This window comes from Dama dama, chromosome 1, assembly GCF_033118175.1.
Source record: "Dama dama isolate Ldn47 chromosome 1, ASM3311817v1, whole genome shotgun sequence".
Taxonomy (NCBI): domain Eukaryota; kingdom Metazoa; phylum Chordata; class Mammalia; order Artiodactyla; family Cervidae; genus Dama; species Dama dama.
Genome location: NC_083681.1, coordinates 8,364,581 through 8,383,446, shown reverse-complemented (window position 1 = coordinate 8,383,446; position 18,866 = coordinate 8,364,581). Strand labels below are relative to the sequence as shown.

Sequence of the window (18,866 nt, the reverse complement as noted above, 5' to 3'; positions counted from 1 at the left end):
CCTTATGCCATATGGTGCAGCCAAAGAAAAAAAAAAAAAGCAGCTATTAGTGATTAGATATCAGACTTCTAACATTTGGAGGACATCCTCACTCCCACAGCTGTGCAAACTGCATACAGGCTGCTCCAGGAGCAAGTGCATAGCTGCCTGCCGTAGGGCTGAGAGGTGGGTAGCTACTACCATACTAAGAGCTGAAACTGACCAATATTGACCAAAATTTATGGTCCAAGCCTTCTCCTGGAAGGTTCAGACCCTCTATAGACTCCAGAGTTCCAAACAATTTGCCTTAGACTGAGTTGGTCAGTGCAATTTTTGTCTAGGAGGGGAGATACATTTCTGATGCTTCCTATTCTGCGATCTTCCCAGAATCTTCCTCTGTGTTTCTTTGTTTTTTTGTTTTAATTTCTAAGTTCTGTTTTTCTCTTAATTTCTAGGATATCAATCCAGTTACATTTTAATGTATAACTTGATCTTATGTCTTTTAGAAATGTTTGAATGATTTCTTAATTTGGACACAACCTAAACGAGAGGTTTCTGTGAGTGAACCTTTCATTTTGCTTTAGGAATAATTTTCCTTTGCACAAAAACACATTCAGCTTCATAAAGGAACTGACAATCTAGTGGAGACTATATTCATCAGAAAATTATAAGTCAGTGAGATAAAAGATGACTGTGAGTGTATCACCACATGTGAAATAGATCGCCAGTCCAGGTTTGATGCATGAGACAGGGTGCTCAGGGCTGGTGCACTGGAATGACCCAGAGGGATGGGATGGGGAGGGAGGTGGGAGGGGGGTTCAGGTGGGGAAAACATGTACACCCATGGCTGATTCATGTCAATGTATGGCAAAACCCACCACAATATTGTAAAGTAATTAGCCTCCAATTAAAATAAATAAATAAATTTAAAAAAGATGACTGTGAGGGGTACATGTTTGGTACCATGGAAGGTTTTAAGGGGAATGTCTAAGCAGATGCAGGGGTGAAGTGGAGGTCTTTTTGGCATGGAAATGTCAGGGCTGAGGTGTGAAGAATTGCAAGAGTTGCCAGGTGAAGAAAAGGAAATGCCTACATGCATATTTTTTGTATCTGCTTGAGCGCTGTAAGCTGGAACTGTTTTCCTTGTAGGGCCTCACTGAGTGATTCTGATGGCAAACATCTGCCTTCATCTCCTTGTTTTTCCTAATCAAACTGTTAGACAAATTTAGTCAAGAGTGAGTCCTTAGTTGATCACTGAATTGTAAATCTCTAAGTCCTGCTTTATGAAGTGAGAGAACTCAAAGGATAATCCAAAGCCAAGAGAAGATAAGGAAGCCCAAGCTTTCCTTACTGCCGGTCAGAGCACAGCTAGAAGCCAAACAGAACCTCAGACACGGTTAATACTCTTTTTATTACTTATCGTTGTTTTTACATTAACATCAACGGAGTGACAACAAAGGGCAGCTCTGGTTAGCTTCACATGGGGCTGACACAGTCTGCACCTCTTCAGTCACTTAAAATAAATGATTTTATTTATTAATTTATTTTGGCTGTGCTGGGTCTTCGTTGCCGCGAGGGCTTGCCTCTAGCTGTGGAGACTGGGGGCTACACTCCAGTTGTGGGGTGCAGGTTTCTCACTGCGCTGGCTTCTCTTGCTGCGGAGCGCAGGCTTTAGGGAGCGCGTGCTTCCGCGGCTGTGGTGGGTGGGCTCAGCGCTGGTGCCCCCAGGCTCTGGAGCACAGACTCAGTAGTTTAGGTGCATGGCTTATGTAAATCTCTCCTAGTCAGGGGAACCCGTGTACCCTGCATTGGCGGGTGGATTCTTTACCTCTGAGCCACCAGGGAAGCCCCTCTTCAGTCACTTTTGATCTGATCTTTGTTCTATCTTGTTGGACGCCATTTTTCTGGAAGATTCCATGGAGAACCATGATAGATAATGCTGATGAAGAGAGGAAGAAGATGCCTGTGTTATACTGTTTCTCTTAATTTTTGGACTTGTTCTGGTATTAGCTTAGTTGAAGAGGAGATTTATTGAAAGGACATTACAATGCCTTATAGAATCCAGAAAACTACTGAACAACCAGGCCTTAGGAGAGGAAAAATACTACGGAATTTCTAGGATCTTGAGTCACAGAAATTTATGGAGTTTTCCTAAAGACTCTGACTGTGGACAAGACTCTGCTCAGAAATTCCAGTCTCTGAGTCTCTCTGTTCATTACTGCTTAGGGTGAGTTTGTGGGATCCATGTGCATAATGACTTTATTTGTTTGAACTTATATCTTTAAGGTTAAAATTGTGTCTGGAACATGGGAAACACTCAATAAATATTATTGAATAAATAAGTGAATAGAATCACAGTCCCCCTGGAGAAGATACTTCAAGGGCCTTGCCTGAGGTGGATGTCTGCCTTTGCTCTAGACGCTGTGGCAGGAGGTGGGATAGTAAACACTTGGCACCCTAGATCCACCGTGGGTCAGTGACATTCTCAGAGAACAAGGACACTGTCAGGCAGGTGGCCGGTATCCTGAAGGTGACTGTTATTTGTGCTTATCCCTAAAAATACTGACAAGAAATCAATAGTTATGGAAAACTGACACAAAATAAGGGAAGATTACTGTAAAAAGTTGTGTCTCTTTTCATGTACTACATCTAAACTCCAATGAGCACATTTCAGTGAATTAAAATGTCATCTATTGTAGGATGAACCATCTCTTTGTGTTCAAGACGTTTAAGAACCAGATTCTAAAAGAAGATCCCGACATAAAGCTGGGATACCAAATGGCTGGTCTTTTGGTAAAAGAATTAAAGAGAAGTAAACCTGCCACACCAAAAATGTAGCAAGCGCACATGGCTGCCTCAATCATAGTGTTGAGAGGAAGAAACCATCCTACCTGACTCCAACCATCTCATCCTCTGTCATCCCCTCTCCTCCTACCTTCAATCTTTCCCAGCATCAGGGTCATTTCAGATGAGTCAGTTCTTCACATCAGGTGGCCAAAGTATTGGAGTTTCAGCTTCAGCATCAGTCCTTCCAATGAATATTCAGGACTGATTTCCTTTAGGATGGACTGGTTGGATCTCCTTGCAGTCCAACGGACTCTCAAGAGTCTTCTCCAACACCACAGTTCAAAAGCATCAATTCTTTGGTGCTCAGCTTTCTTTATAGTCCAACTCTCACATCCATACATGACTACTGGAAAAACCATAGCTTTGATTTAGATGGAGCTTTGTTGGCAAAGTAATGTCTCTGCTTTTTAATATGCTGTCTAGGTTGGTCATACATTTCCTTCCAAGGAGCAAGTGTCTTTTAATTCCATGGCTGTAGTCACCATCTGCAGTGATTTTGGAGCCCAAGAAAATAAAGTCTGACACTGTTTCCCCTGTTTCCCCATCTATTTCCCATGAAGTGATGGGACCGGATGCCACGATCTTAGTTTTCTGAATATTGAGTTTTAAGCCAACTTTTTCACTCTCCTCTTTCACTTTCATCAAGAAGCTCTTTAGTTCTTCTTCACTCTCTGCCATAAGGGTGGTGTCATCTGCATATCTGAGGTTATTTGTATTTCTCCCAGCATTCTTGATTACAACTTGTGCTTCCTCCAACCCAGCGTTTTTCATGATGTACTCTGCATATAAGTTAAATAAGCAGGGTGACAATATACAGACTTGATGTACTCCTTTCCTGATTTGGAACCAGTCTGTTGTTCCATGTCCGGTTGTAACTGTTGCTTCTTGGCCTGCATACAGATTTCTCAGGAGGCAGGTAAGGTGGTCTGGTATTCCCATCTCTTGAAGGATTTTCCACAGTTTGTTGTGGTCCACACAGTTAAAGACTTTGGCATAGTCAATAAAGCAGAAGTAGATGTTTTTCTGGAACTCTCTTCTTTTTTCTATGATCCAACAGATGTTGGCAACCTGGTACTCCCACAGAATTGCTGACTGAATTCACATGAACAGTGTGGTGAAAACAACCCCAAGCACATGTTTCAGTATACAGTGCTGTCAGGTTGATAGGGCTCCATGTGATAGACAAGAGCAAACCCAAATCTCCTGGAGAATTGCCAGCCCCAACTACAAGATGTCATCTTATTTTTAGCAATGTTAATATGTAAACGTGTATGTTATGTTTTATAATACATGGAATTGGCAATGTTCTCTAATTTCCTACATTTTTATATTGTCATGATTGATCAAATTACATTTCATCCTGTAACCATAGTTGACACCGATTTCCACTTGAGATCTCTTCACATATCTCAGACTGAATTTGATATATTTCACCTATCAGCTCTATTAGGTCTTCATAAATGTATTGAAATTCCTTGTCCATGGAGAGACCTCCTCCTATGCTGTTTTATTGCCTTACAACCACTTAGATGGAAACTCAGAGGAAAGTAAAGGTAAATTTCTGTGCTTAACCTTCTATTTTAAACTGGAATTTGACTTTATAATTAGAAAAGATAACAATAAAAGTAATCAACAAAATACAAACAAGTTTTGTGAGCTTCTGTAAGTATGCAGTATTTTGGTTTTAACATAAAGTTGGTTTTATTCCTTAAAATATTAGAGTCTTTTCATCAAATAAATGTCTCAAAAGCAAAGTCACATTAATCTTTTATTGGTTTTCCTTTCCCATGGGATGACACAGGATTAGCAGATGAAAGGGATGAAAAAAGGTAAAGAGGGACATTGTGTATAATTCATTAAAATAAGAATTCATTTTCTTTAGCTTCATAGATCTCAACTAAGGGTTATTTTGCCCCTTAGAGGTCATTTGGCAATGTCTGAAGACAACTATTTCTGCTTTATTGACTATGCCAAAGCCTTTGACTGTGTGGATCACAATAAACTGTGGAAAATCCTTCAAGAGATGGGAATACCAGACCACCTGACCTACCTCTTGAGAAACCTATATGCAGGTCAGGAAGCAACAGTTAGAACTGGACATGGAACAACAGACTGGTTCCAAATAGGAAAAGGAGTATGTCAAGGCTGTATATTGTCACCCTGCTTATTTAACTTATATGCAGAGTACATCATGAGAAATGCTGGGTTGGAGGAAGCACAAGTTGGAATCAAGATTGCTGGGAGAAATACAAATAACCTCAGATATGCAGATGACACCACCCTTATGGCAGAGAGTGAAGAGGAACTAAAAAGCCTCTTGATGAAAGTGAAAGAGGAGAGTGAAAAAGTTGGCTTAAAACTCAACATTCAGAAAACTAAGATCGTGGCATCTGGTCCCATCACTTCATGGGAAATAGATGGGGAAACAGGGGAAACAGTGTCAGACTTTATTTTCTTGGGCTCCAAAATCACTGCAGATGGTGACTACAGCCATGGAATTAAAAGACACTTGCTCCTTGGAAGGAAATGTATGACCAACCTAGACAGCATATTAAAAAGCAGAGACATTACTTTGCCAACAAAGGTCCATCTAGTCAAGGCTATGGTTTTTCCAGTAGTCATGTATGGATGTGAGAGTTGGACTGTGAAGAAAGCTGAGTGCCAAAAAATTGATGCTTTTGAACTGTGGTGTTGGAGAGACTCTTGAGAGTCCCTTGGACAGCAAGGAGATCCAGCCGGTCCATCCTAAAGGAAATCAGTCCTGGGTGTTCATTGGAAGGACTGATGCTGAAGCTGAAACTCCAGTACTTTGACCACCTCATGGGAAGAGTTGACTCATTGGAAAAGACCATGATGCTGGGAGGGATTGGGGGCAGGAGAAGAAGGGGACGACAGAGGATGAGATGGCTGGATGGCATCACCGACTCGATGGACATGAGTTTGAGTAAATTCCAGGAGTTGGTGATGGACAGGGAGACCTGGCGCGCTGCGATTCATGGGGTTGCAAAGAGTCGGACACGACTGAGCGACTGAACTGAACTGAAGACATCTTTGGTTGCCATGACTCAGGATGGTTTACTGGCATCTAGTGGGGAGGAGAAGGGAGCAATAGAGGAAGAGATGGCTCGATGGCATCACCGACTCGATGGGCATGAGTTTGAATAAACTCTGGGAGTTGGTGATGGATAGAGAGGCCTGGCGTGCTGTGGTTCATGGGGTTGCAAAGAGTTGGACACGACTCAGCGACTGAACTGAACTGAACTGAGTGGGGAGAGGCCATGGGATGCTGCTGAGTATCACTCAATGCCCAGAACAGCCTCTCACGAAGAATTATTCAGTTGAACATGCTAATAGAGTGCTAAGGGTAAGAACATTTACTCTTGCACAACAATATGGATATACTTAATATGAACTGTACATTTAAAAATGGCTAAAACAGTACATTTTATATTATGTGCACTTCACCACAATTAAAAAAAAAAAAGAACATGGGTTCTTATTTTCTAGGCAGAATTTCTAGTTAGAAGTGAGCTTTAGGCATTTTGCATAGGAATAAGAAAATTCAGCTTCTATGCTCAGTTAGTGCTTCACTTCATACTTAAGACTGGCGAGATACGCAACAGAGCCCTTGTGTCATACACCATAGGAGAGCTGGTCAAGCTACTGTGGCAGAGATTTGTAAACAACAGGCATAAACTGACTCTGGTGAATAGAAGCAAAAGATAAAATTTATTGGAAGGCCCTGCAGTCAGCTGCAAAACCTCAAAGAGAAGCCCTGTACCTAAGCTGTTTGTAGGACAGGACCCAAAGCAGCTTCAGAGATTTACCTGAGTGTAGGACTGAGTAGGCAGTATCTCCAAAATCCACTGGCAGGGTAAATCAGCCTCTGATGTTTATAGGTGAGTGTCCGAGAGATCAAGGTTCTGTACCCCTTTCTCAGCCCCGGCTGTATGTGGCATATTTAGTGATGTCTCACTAAGACAGTCTACAAAGGAAAAAGACAGTCCCTGTCCCCAAAAGTAGGGTGAAAGGATGCTGGGCAGGTAAAAACAATTAAAATGCATTTTAGCTGCAAGATAGATACTGCCTTCTGCTGCCCAAAGCAAAATGCAAACTGGCAAACAAAAAAACAAGAAATGCTTAAAGTACAAGACATTTGTTTACTATGAAATTGATGGAAATCACTTAACTTCTCTTGATCTGTTTTATCATCTACAAAATGAGGAACTTTAATGACTTCTATCTTCTACATTTTTATTATAGACCTGTTCCCTTATGTTTCTAAAAAAAGTCTTTGAACTCCTATTCATATATACCTTATATTTTGCCTAGGTAGTGGATCCCCCTCTCATTTTATCTGTTCTTGGAATGGCTTCCTAATGGTTTTGGTGGTATTTCTGAGTTTTGATTTACTGATACATTTTGGGTGAAATAATGGATCTTCTCGGGGTGCTTATGTGTGGTGTAATTTGTATCAGAAAGAAAATCAATTCCAAATATTCATCCCTCCATTTGCAGAGAAAACCATGCAGGGGTGTAGGGAGTATGGAGGAGGAACAGCTGAAAGACAAGCCTTTGCTGGTTCTGTGTCCTGCTGAAGGGTTAAGCCCTGCACAGAGAGTGTTTTTCCCACAGAAACACGGTAGTGAGTCTCTATGCCTGGAAAGGGAGAGCTCCCTGGACTTCAGGAGATGAGCTTCTGGGGGAAGCAACAAGGACCAGGGTGTAGAGATCTGAAGATTAGGAGAGACGAGGGAGGAGGTTGGGGCCTGCAGGGGCAGGTGGCCAGTGGGAAATTCCTGATGCTGAGATGCGTCAAGGATGTGAAGGATGAGGATAATATCCAAATGGAGTCTTGGTTAATCACTGTCTTTGTGCAGTGTAAAACCGGACAGTTGATACAAATCTCACAAGGTGTGTAGGACTGGTTTGGAGAAAGGAAGAGAGAAGAGGGTGAGACATATCTGGGATGCTGTGGGACAGAGGAGGGGGGCCAGGGCAGCTGTGGTGGGACAGATGGAGTGAGGTCAGGTCGGGGGGAGCTTGGTGCTGGGAGTGACCATAAGAATGCAAATCCTTGGGAATTCACACGTGTTTTGTGGGAAGCCCTGGACTACCCAGAATACTCAGAGTGAGCACTTGGCCCAAAGGGTGAGGGGAACTTAGTGTACTTTTGGGCTCTACTGTCTTGGGTTATATTACACTATACCTGACCTGATAATAGGTTAGGGGCAACTGAACACCCAAAATAATGTGGTGAGGTTACTTATGTTTTTGGTTTCTGCCTTTGATTTCATTGTATGGCATGTCTTCTTTTGCCACAGTCCTCCCAAATAGAAATCATTTTTGTACTCAGTCACTTTAGTCATGTCCAACTCTTTGCCGCTCCATGGGCTGCAGCCCGCCAGACTCCTCTGTCCATGGAATTTTCCAGGCAAGAATACTGGAGCAGGTTACCATTTCCCACTCCAGGGGATCTTCCTAACCCAGGGATTGAGCCCGAGTCTCCGGGGTCTCCTGCATTGGCAAGCAGATTCTTTACCACTGCACCACCTGGGAAGCCAGAATAGTTTTACCAAGAAATAAAAATTGTATTTATCTGTATGGTTAACATTTATTGACATCCACCAAGTGCATCTTGCTTGAGGAGAGTCATAGATGAATAAGACATAGTGATGTCGTAAACAAAGTTTATCCGCAAATGGAGAGAGAGACATAAAAACCAACCACAATACAAGGTTGGAGGCAGCAAGTGTTAAATGGAAGGCAGGAACAGTGTTCATTAGTTCTGGTTGGGAACGGTTATATAGAATCCAATGAATGAATGTGTGTTCTTGCTGAAGTTTCTATTTTTTTCTTGAATAATTTCTCTTTCCTGTTAAGAGACAAAAATAAGAACATTGTGGCATTGTATAAAACACACACACAAAAATCCCAAGGCTAAAAAAACACAAGAAGTGTTGCAGTAGGTACTCATTCATCCAGCCCACTTTTCTATGCCTGGGGCAAGTTTTGAAGATTAACCTCCAAAGGCTAAAAAGACAGCACTGTGTGTAGGCCTTGGGGGTCAGATACTTTTGCATCCTGTGTCTGCCATTTTACCAGCTGCATGATCTTGGGTAAGATACTCGCTATTAATAGCCTCTCTTTGTATTAGATTACCAATCTATAGAACAAGAGCACGAATAATTTACTGGATTGTTGGAATAAACAAGATAATGCATGTGAAATGCTTGGTACGCTATATAAACTTGATGCATTTTAGCTATTATTTTTATTAGCCTGAAAAGAATGTTGGGAATTTTACACTTGTGAGTTTAATCACATTCTTTTGAGTTTACATTTTCTGCTCACATCACTTCTTGGATTAACAAACACCTTACATTTAATACCTATATAATTAAATCTTGCTTTAATTTATCCAGAAGCTACCTCTTTCCAACTTTGACTGGAGGCACCTCACTCTCTAAAACATAGGATTTAAAGCACTAATCCATGAGTTCCATGGTTTTATATAAGGGGAGGTACTAATAATATTTTCTACTTCGTTGGTGATAACTGCCAACAACTGTCAGTGTTTCGTGAGCTTTTTTGACAGCAGCATCTCCTTAAATAAGAACTTTGAGGTACAGTTACATGATATTTTTCAAACTGTCTTCTTTGAAATACTATTCTGAGAGGGCTCAATGGGTGTTCCACACAGAGGATTATAATTTAGGAAGCGCTGAATTAAACGAGAGTTTGTTAGGTTCTCTGTAACATCCGGTATACCTCAAATACAGTAGGTAGTGGTTTTTGAAATTGTTTCTCCAAAGCATCTTTTTTTTGGTGGGGGCCGGGTGGGGGCGGGAATGGTCTGGTAGGACCAGTGTTCTGGGAACACAATTTGAGAAAACTTGATTAATAGTAAATTGCAGCTTCAATCTGTTATCTTACAGAAGGAATTTCCCTCTGAGGACATTACATTATTTATTATGTGGAAGCACTTTCATTGCTTTTCTGAACATTCAGACTCTCAGGTGATCTTTATGCAGTGTATTCTTATCATCCTGACATTTTTGCCAGAAAGTTTAATTGTATCTGTTTACTTAAAGATATCATTCTGTATGTATTCTCTTTTCCAAATTGCTTTTAAAAACATACTAAGTAGTGATCAGCTGAATTGTGTAGCAGAAAGAGTGTGAAGTCATGCAGCCCTGGCTTGGAATCTTTGTTCAAGAACCAAGAATTTGTCCTCGGATGATTTATTTAGCTTTTTTGATTCCTACTATTATATTTTCTGCTCTCATCACTTCTTGGATTAATAAACTTCTCACATTTAATACCTATATAATTAAATCTTTCATTTGTCTGGAGACATAGCTTTTTATCTTTGTCCTTTGATTTCTTTCTCACAATACTCTTTCTGACTTGATCAAGCAAATACAAATCATTTTATTTTTTTTAAACTGAGTTTGGAATTTGCTTAAAACAAAAAAGTGTAGATTGGGACATGGGATATTCATACACATCATGACTAGCAATTGTCACTGTTGATGGTTAACCCCTCTCCCTATGTACATATGCAGGCAGGAAAAATTAGGTCACTTTTCCTCCTCTAGGGCCAAATCTGTGGGAGTGGGAAACCCCTGAAGAAAGTGTTATATTCCTCAGTCTATCCCTCTGGGGGAGCCTCCGCTAAAGTACTTGAATCCAGCCAGAAGGAGGAATGAGTTGCAGCTTAAGGAAAAACCCCTTGAAGTTTCTTTTCCATGATTTCATCAAATGATACTATATTACTGAAAACTTAAAATCACAGTATAAATATTCTCATAGTATAAGATAGTCTGATTAAGTTTCAAGTATCCAATGTCTCAAATTTCTCCCCTCAATAGGCTTTTAGATATATATGTTCCAGTGTGTTTTTCAAAGTAAATACCTATTTCCCAGGCTTTCTCATTCGAGCCTACCATAAGGAGACAATGCCTCCTTATGGAAATATGGAAATCATAAATATTACCGTATAACATCTGAATTCCGTTGATATCATCCTGTGAAAGTTTGAAGTTCTTGGAATCTTCTTTGCTGTAGGTTGGATACATCACAGCATTAGGATCAGACGAATGACTCAGACCTAAGGAATGGCCAAGCTCATGTGTTGCAACATACAGGAAGTTAACTCCTGAAACCAAAGAGAGACATATAGTGACTGTAAAAATAACTATCTGTATAATAACATCAAAACAGATAATCAAAATTAAACTATAAGATACCTAATTCTTCAAATCCTTCATAGTTTTCTTATTTGTTTCCAGGCCTTCATGAGGGGGTGGGCTTAAAAGAGGAATCAGAAAAGTAGTACTTTAATCTTATCACCACTTCTGGTTTTAAGAAAATATAATTTTTTTTTTCTGTCTGTTTTCTTCTTATGTAATCATTCAGCAGTGTTCAGAAGCAGAAAGCGAAGGCTTTTAAAAAAATATAAAGACCTGAGTTTGAAACCTGGCTCAGCTACTTACTAACTGGACAATTCTGGACAAATTAATGGGTATTGCTGAGTCTCAGTTCCTCATCTGTTAAATGGAGATAATAATTCTGACCCTGTAGATTTGTCATAATAACTCAAATTTCCTAATATCTGAAAAATGATGAATATCCAATAAATGATAGTGGCTCTGAATAGCAGGAGAAAGAAAATTGGTTTCGAGAAAGCACAACCGCAGGGCAGGCCCTCCAGGCAAGGCTGCAGTTTGCTTTTGATTTGTTAAAGTGCATTAAATATATGTTCTCTCTGCCTCAGACTCACAGATAGGCTTTGCAAATAAGAAGGAAGTTGTGAGTGTGTGAGTTTGAGGGGCCAGAGTTCCAATCATGGTGCATTAGATTGAAGGAAGGTGTCTTTACTTTGAGTGGGAAAAGGGAAGAATGAAAAACACATGCAATATGTGAAATGGAAGCAAGGTCATAATTTTACATAGGTTAGATTTTCACAGCAAGGCATCACTATGGTGGTGAATTCCCATTGCCAAACACAAGTATTCATTTCACTTTCAGGGCCAGTTAGTAGCCAATTTTTTAAAAGCATTGTCTCCAATTAGGATTACTTATCTAGAGCTTCTCTTCATTAGTTTTCTGTTTTGTCTATAATCTTCCACTTTGTAAAATGATGACTATAGTGGGCTGGGTTATAGCGTGACCAATAGTGACCAATAGTGACCAATATTAGTGTGTGTGTGCTGTCACTTCAGCTGTGCCCATGTCTTCGCAATGCTGTGGACTGTAGTCCAACAGGATCCTCTGTCCATGGGATTCTCCCGGCAAGAATACTGGAGTGGATTGCCCTCCTCCAGGGGATCTTCCTGTCCCAGGGATCGAACCTGCATTTCTATGACTCCTGCATTGGCATGTGGGTTATTTATGACTAGAGGAAACTAAGAAGCCCGAATAATACTAGAATTATATACAATTCTCCAAATATCATAGTCTCTGCTCTTTTTCTCCTTTAACTAAAAAACATTTTGGGGATATATACAAAAGAGTTATAATTTATTGAAATATTAATATATTCCAAGCACTATGCTAAGCATTGTATAAGCATTATCTCATTTAATTCAAACAACAATCCTGTGAGGTGGGAATTACTTAGAGTTCCATTTCACAGATGAGGAAACTGAGGCTCAGAGAAGTTAAGTAACTTGTCCAAAGAGAATGTGAGTAATTGGTAGAGGTAGAGCAAATTGAACCCAATGTTACTTGACTCTATAGCCCGAGCCTCCATCTTCCATACGTGGAACTTTATGAGCACATTTAAAGCACAGAGGTTGGCAATTAGCAAGACTAGATAATTATTATTAATTAAAGCAATTATCAAAATTAGAGACAGTTAAGATATAGAAAGTTGAGGATTTTGAAAAGGATGTGTAATGGAAGAGATAAGGGATGCTGTACCTATCCCACTGCCATCAGTCCAGAGCTCATCCTCATCGAAGTGAGCATCTCCTCCCAGGCCTGGCCCAGGTGCAAAGGCATGAGCCAGTGTGGCTCCTGGTCCATCAAAGGGATACGAGTCCCCGTGAGCTGAAAGAAAACAGGGTGATTGCCTTTAGAGACTGAATCTATATCCAGTCATTCCATCTTTTAGTTTATAAGATTATTGAGGTGAGAAAGATCAATCCAAGCAGCCAGCTACATGCTACATGACAGGGTAGTTTGGGTATTTGTTTGTTAGAGGAACTTTTTCTTTTGTACAACTGCTGCTCATCCCTGATAACCTCCACATTTTGAAAGCTTACTGATGCAAAACTTTAAAAACATTCGCATCTGATTTATGGTGGCATTTAAATGTTAAATTTGATCACTTTCCATTGCCGCATGGTGGCAGAGTGGAGAATACTGGATTCAGCAGGTAATTGAATATCATTTAATGTAAGTTTTCTTAAAAACCTAGCTTATCCTTTGTGAGTATAGCAGATAGTTTCTTGAAGAACTGTGTTCAAGGTGTCTTAAAATGGGGATTTTGATGTGCTTTTATTTGTGATGCAGAGAATTTTATTTTCAGATTGGCACCTGGCCATATCCGGTTTATCCGGTTCCTAAAAAGCATGGAGCGTCATGTCAGTGCTTTCTGTAAGGTTTTCTTCACGCTTGTCAATATTGTGATTTAAATTTAAATTTCAGCTAAATTCACAGCACCCATGAAGTGTAATATTAAAGCAGACCAAAAGAGCAATATTTTCCTCTAAAATTTGCACCATGAAACATCAGTAATTAATAGCAGTTCATGTATATGGGTTTTATCTCCTTAAGCCCTTTAATATAAAATTTTCTATTTTCTGCTTTCTTACTAAATGCATGAAAGGTGTTGGCAATAGGCCACAGGAGCAGTTCACTTCTTGGAGACCACTTAAGGCTTTTGAAAGTTGTAACCTCTTCTTTTGCTTAAATATGTGCGTGCATGCTAAGTTGCTTCAGTCATGTCTGACTCTCTGCGACCCTGTAGACTGTAGCCTGCCTGACTTCTCTGTCCACGGGATTCTCCAGGCAAGGGTACTGGAGTGGGTTACCATGCCCTCCTCCAGGGGACCTTCCCAACCCAGGGATCAGACACGTGTTTCATATGTCTCCTGCACTGGCAGGCAGGTTCTTCACCACTAGCGCCACCTGGGAAGCCCTCGCTTATAACTTATATATGTATATAAAATGATTCATGTTATAAAATAGAGGTTGGCAAACTTTTTCTGCAGAGGACCAGATTTGTGGGCTTCATGATCTCTGTTGCATTTACTGAAGTCTGTCATTGTAGCCCCAAAGCACTCACAGACAATAGGTAAATGAAAGAAAATGGCTATGTTTGGGTTTCCCTCATAGCTCAGTTGGTAAAGAATGTGCCTGCATTGCAGGAGACCCCGGTTCAACAGACGTAAGTTTGAGTAAGCTCCGGGAGTTGGTGATGGACAGGGAAGCCTGGCGTGCTGCAGTCCATGGGGTTGCAAAGAGTCAGACATGACTGAGTGACTGAACTGAACTGAATGGCTATGTTCCAAAAAATATTTATTTACAGATTTGGCACATGGGTCATAGTTTGCCATTTTCTGCTATAAAAAGTGGCTCTAAATTAATGGGCTAGAAAAAATGTAGTAACATTGACATATATATATATATATCTTTATATCTGTATACCATTAATGAGATCTATGTGTCTATCATCTATCTATATCTCATTAAAGATTTTAAATCTGGAAAACAGGAGGGCACTGAAATAAACAACAAGCAAAACAGCACACAGGATCAGCCTGAAGGAATCTTCCTTACCTCTTCTTGCAAAGCCAATCATGATATCAGCAGTTCCCCATCTAACTCTCTTAAACGTCAGTGGGATCTCTTCACTCCATATTTTGAGGGCCTTGGCCACTAATTGATTCACTGTGATATGTGGTAAGTCTGAAGTATATGACATGATCCTGGTAGCAAGCAAGAAAACAATGTTTGACCTTTTAGGAGAAAGGCTATATTGTTTTTGCCAAAATGAGCCAAAGCAAAACTGACCTGTAGGTGACTACTTTGGAAGTCCATTTTGGGTGATTTGGGAATAGCGAATATTCTGCAACATCTGGTACTCCACATCTGGGCTTCTGCATGATCTCTATAATACGGGGGCTTAATATTCCAGTTATAGGCAGGCGAAAGAATCCTTCCATCCGCTTGAGTCTGACTTCTAAACTATTGGCATTCCTGATTTTTGAGTCAGATGCATAAAATCTCTTGAGATAGTCCTGTTGGAAAGAGAGTAATTGATCTCTAATTCTTGTTTGTTGTCTTCTTTATCTCAGAAGTCTGCACAACTTTGCCTCTGATTCCTATGAACCCAAATAGTAGTTTGAAGGCAAAATAGTTACACAGTAACCAGGTAAAAAAAGAGTGCATTCATGAGAAGAAAATTTAATATTGATGATGAGTCATTGCCATTTCTTTTCATGGCCAAAAGAAAAGAGTCCCTCTATTTTTCTATTGTCCCATTAAATGTTTTGAGGAGAAACCCACTGTATAGTTTATAAAACAGACTTGTTTTAACAGTCCGGAAGAGTGCCCAGTGTGCCCTCAAGGTGCACCCCTGAGGTCTGCTCTTGGCATCAGAGACCCTTTGGGGAGATCCAAAGTCACCCAGCCCTTTCTAAGACTCTCTGGAGGTCAGGTCCCCTGAGGTTAAAGCTCTTAACCTTTTAGTCCTGGGAAAGGATGTTAGGACATTATTTCATTCTCTAGGTGAAGAAATCAAAACTCATAGTAACTAAATGACTTGCTCCACGGTCATGTATTAAGTTAGTAGGCAAACTGGTCTTGAGTTTCTTGACTGCTTGCCATGTCAGCGCTCTTTCCATAGCTAAATTCTTTGTAAAACCCTCTTTGTGAAGCTGTAAGGTAAAGAAGGTCTCTTAGGTGTGTTCCATGTGCAGTTAGGTCCCTGGGAATTTCTTAAAGGACCTCAGTGAATGGGTGTGAGGATAGCGGTCCCGCAGCCTAAATAGAAAAAAATAGAAAGTGAATGAAAATAATAACAGCAGCAGCCTCCCAAGAACCTTGATGAAGCACTTACTAGTGGCAGGGACCAGACCAAGAGCTTTGTATGCTTATCAGATTTAAATCTCATGACCACCCTGTAAGTTGGGTATGGCAATACTTTCCTATTTCACATTTGAAGAATCATGGCTCCGAGAAGGGAAGTAACTTCCATGAAGTCACCCCATGAGTAACCAAAGGAACGGGTATTTGAACTCCTATTCTGATTCCAAAGCCCATTTCCTCAGAAAACCGTATAGCATCATGATAATGTCTGATAGTGCCGTCGAAATGAGTTAGGAGTATGAACTTCACGTAAGTAATCTTAGCAGTAAGGAGCTCTCTCTTCCTGTTCCCAAGGACTGTGTTTCATTCAATGCAACAAGTACTCACTGTTCATCCATGACAGTTGTGAGTTAATTCCTGATTTAAAAACAAATAGCTCATTTTCTCCCTTCCAGAGCTACCAGTTTTGCAAAGACACCCTCTGGAAGAAATCTCTCTGAATCCTTGAGATGAGTTTTCCTACCTTCCTTTAAAGCTAGAGAACCTCCCTCTGGTTTACTGGCAATCTGCACCCTGGGTGAAGGGGCTCCACACTCCTGCAAGTGGACTCCCGCTGGAGAATCCCGAAGGTGGAACCATACAAAATGGACGTTTTTCAGATCAAAAGAAAACAGTCAAATAGGACCTCCCTGATGGTCCAGTTGTTAAAACTCTGCCTGCCAATGCAGAGGACATGGGTTTGACCCCTGCTCTGGGAGGATTCCACATGCTGTGGCGCAACTAAGCCTGTGTGCCACAGCTACTGAGCCTATCCTCCTTACGAGAGACGCCACCGTGATGAGTAGGCCATGCACTCCAACTGGAGGAAGCCCGCACACAGCAACGAAGACCCAGCGCAGCCAAAAATAAAATAAATACATTAAAAAAATGGTCAAATATCAGTAATTTCATATGGTTCAATCCAACACGTTACAGGGACTTTTAAAAAAGTCAAAGTTAGTGTGAAATAGAACTCAACTTTTCTTATGCTTAAAGCTTAAAGTTATAAACAATACTTTTACCAAGTAATAATTACTTAGACTTTGGGCTTCTCTGGTGGCTCAGCTGGTAAAGAATCTGAAGGAGAACCCAAGGAGACATGGGTTCGATACCTGGGTCAGGAAGATCCCCTGGAGAAGGGAATGGCCAACCACTCCAGTATTCTTGCCTGGAGAATCCCATGGGCAGAGGAGACCTATCGTCCATGGGGTCGGAAAAGAGTTGGACTTGACTGAGCCACTGACACTTTCTGTCCCTCGCTCACCTTAGGATAATTATTAAGTAATATATTGGAAAGTTCATGAGTTTTGAACCAGAACTTGTTCTTGACTCTTGTCTCTACAGTCAGCGAGTATGTGGGATATGAATCAACTTTACTTTGGTTTTTTCTTTCTCCCAGGATAGAGCTGAGGATTCAAAGACATCACGTATAGGACGTATTTCATAATCTGAAGTTGTTACATACACGATAGTTGGTAGTGTTACCACTTCATTTATTTGCTGGACTCCTCCAGGTATAAAATACGGTATAACTGTTTCTACTGGATATATGAGAAAACGGTCAGAAGTTCATGCCTCACCCATCATCTTCGGTTTATCAGCAGGAGAGCCGCAACATCTACCCTCATTTTCTGTTCTCAAGTCTCTCCATCACCAGGGTCCTCATCTCGAGCGGCATTGCTCTTTAAGAGACTATCTCAAGTCGCGATACATGGTAGTACCTGCAAAAGCTTCAATCTATATAATATGTCTCGGGGATGTTGTTTCACATCACCCCCATTTGATTGATATCATATCTTCCAGCTAGAAAACCGAAGCGCAAAGGTTAATAACATGCCTCTGTCCATCCACGCAGTAGAGTGGAGGAGGTGGAACTTGAATCCCCTTTGGGCAGGCTTCAGAGCCTGCACTTGATTAAAGCATTTATTGCCTTTATAATCGGGAAAGTTGTTAAAGTGGAAAGCCCGTGGCGGCCCGGGAGAGCGGGCCAGAGACGTACCTGAGCCAGCCGCCAGCGCGGGTCGCCCTCGCCTGCCGGGCCCGGGCCGAGCGGCAGGGCCGGGCTGCCGGGCAGCAGGCACGCGGCGCAGAGCAGCGCCAGCCGCATAGCTGCCGCCTCGCGCCTACAGGGCATTTGGTGTTCTGTGCCGGCGGCTGGAGAGATTTATATGGCTTCTTAACCTTGGATGTGGAAACGGGTGACTCATTTCAGTGTTTTCTTTGTTTGCAACGTCTTACGGAACTTTGAAAAGCGTGTGTTATCTTTCATTAATGACAACGAGGAAGTATTGTGCCCTTATTGGCAGGAAGCACAGTGGATTTGTCTTTCAAAGGGCTTTTTCCCCCACTTGTCTTCTGTATTAATTTAACCCGTGAGAAGACACATTTTCTTTGCCAGGATCAAGTTGCTACTTTTTTTTTTTTTTTTTTCATTTTTAAAGCCTTTATCTGTGCGTTCATTTCTGGCTGTGCTGGGTCTTTGTTGATGCGCAGGGTTTTCTCTGGCTGCAGCCAGTGGGGGCTGCGGTGCGCAGGCTTTTCATCGCGGTGGCTTCTCTTGTTGCAGAGCACAGGCTCTGGGGTGTGCAGGCTGCGTGAACTGTGGCCGGAGGGCTCAGCGGCTGGGACCCCCGGGCTCTAAGCACAGGCTCAGCACTTGTGACAGATGGGCTTAGTTGCTCCGCTTCCCAGATCAGGGGTCCAACCATATCTCCTGCATCGGCAGGCAGATTCTTTACCACTGAGCTACCAGGGAAGCCCTCAAATTGCTACTTAGACATGTCTTCTCAATTAAAAAATCGAGGGAGCGTTATAAACAGGACATTCTGTATTTTAAATAATATTTAAAAAATTGAAATGCATAGAAAAATATTAACGCATAAAAATATTAACATGCATATACTTAAGTCATTATGAAGCAAACGCTTTGTAACTGTCTCCAAAGTCACAGAGGGGAAGTC

The 18,866-nt window shown here is 41.2% G+C and overlaps 1 protein-coding gene across 1 annotated transcript; it reads right to left on the bottom strand.

The window, feature by feature from the left end:
• Positions 1-8,469: 8,469 nt before the first annotated feature.
• Positions 8,470-18,013, bottom strand: MMP7 (matrix metallopeptidase 7). The gene is made up of 6 exons (XM_061124423.1): positions 17,906-18,013; positions 14,851-15,077; positions 14,617-14,765; positions 12,754-12,882; positions 10,826-10,987; positions 8,470-8,701 (listed from the first exon to the last, which is right to left on the bottom strand). Exons 1-6 carry the CDS (start codon positions 18,011-18,013, stop codon positions 8,673-8,675), a joined length of 804 nt encoding a protein of 267 aa, XP_060980406.1. The 3' UTR covers positions 8,470-8,672.
• Positions 18,014-18,866: the final 853 nt, after the last annotated feature.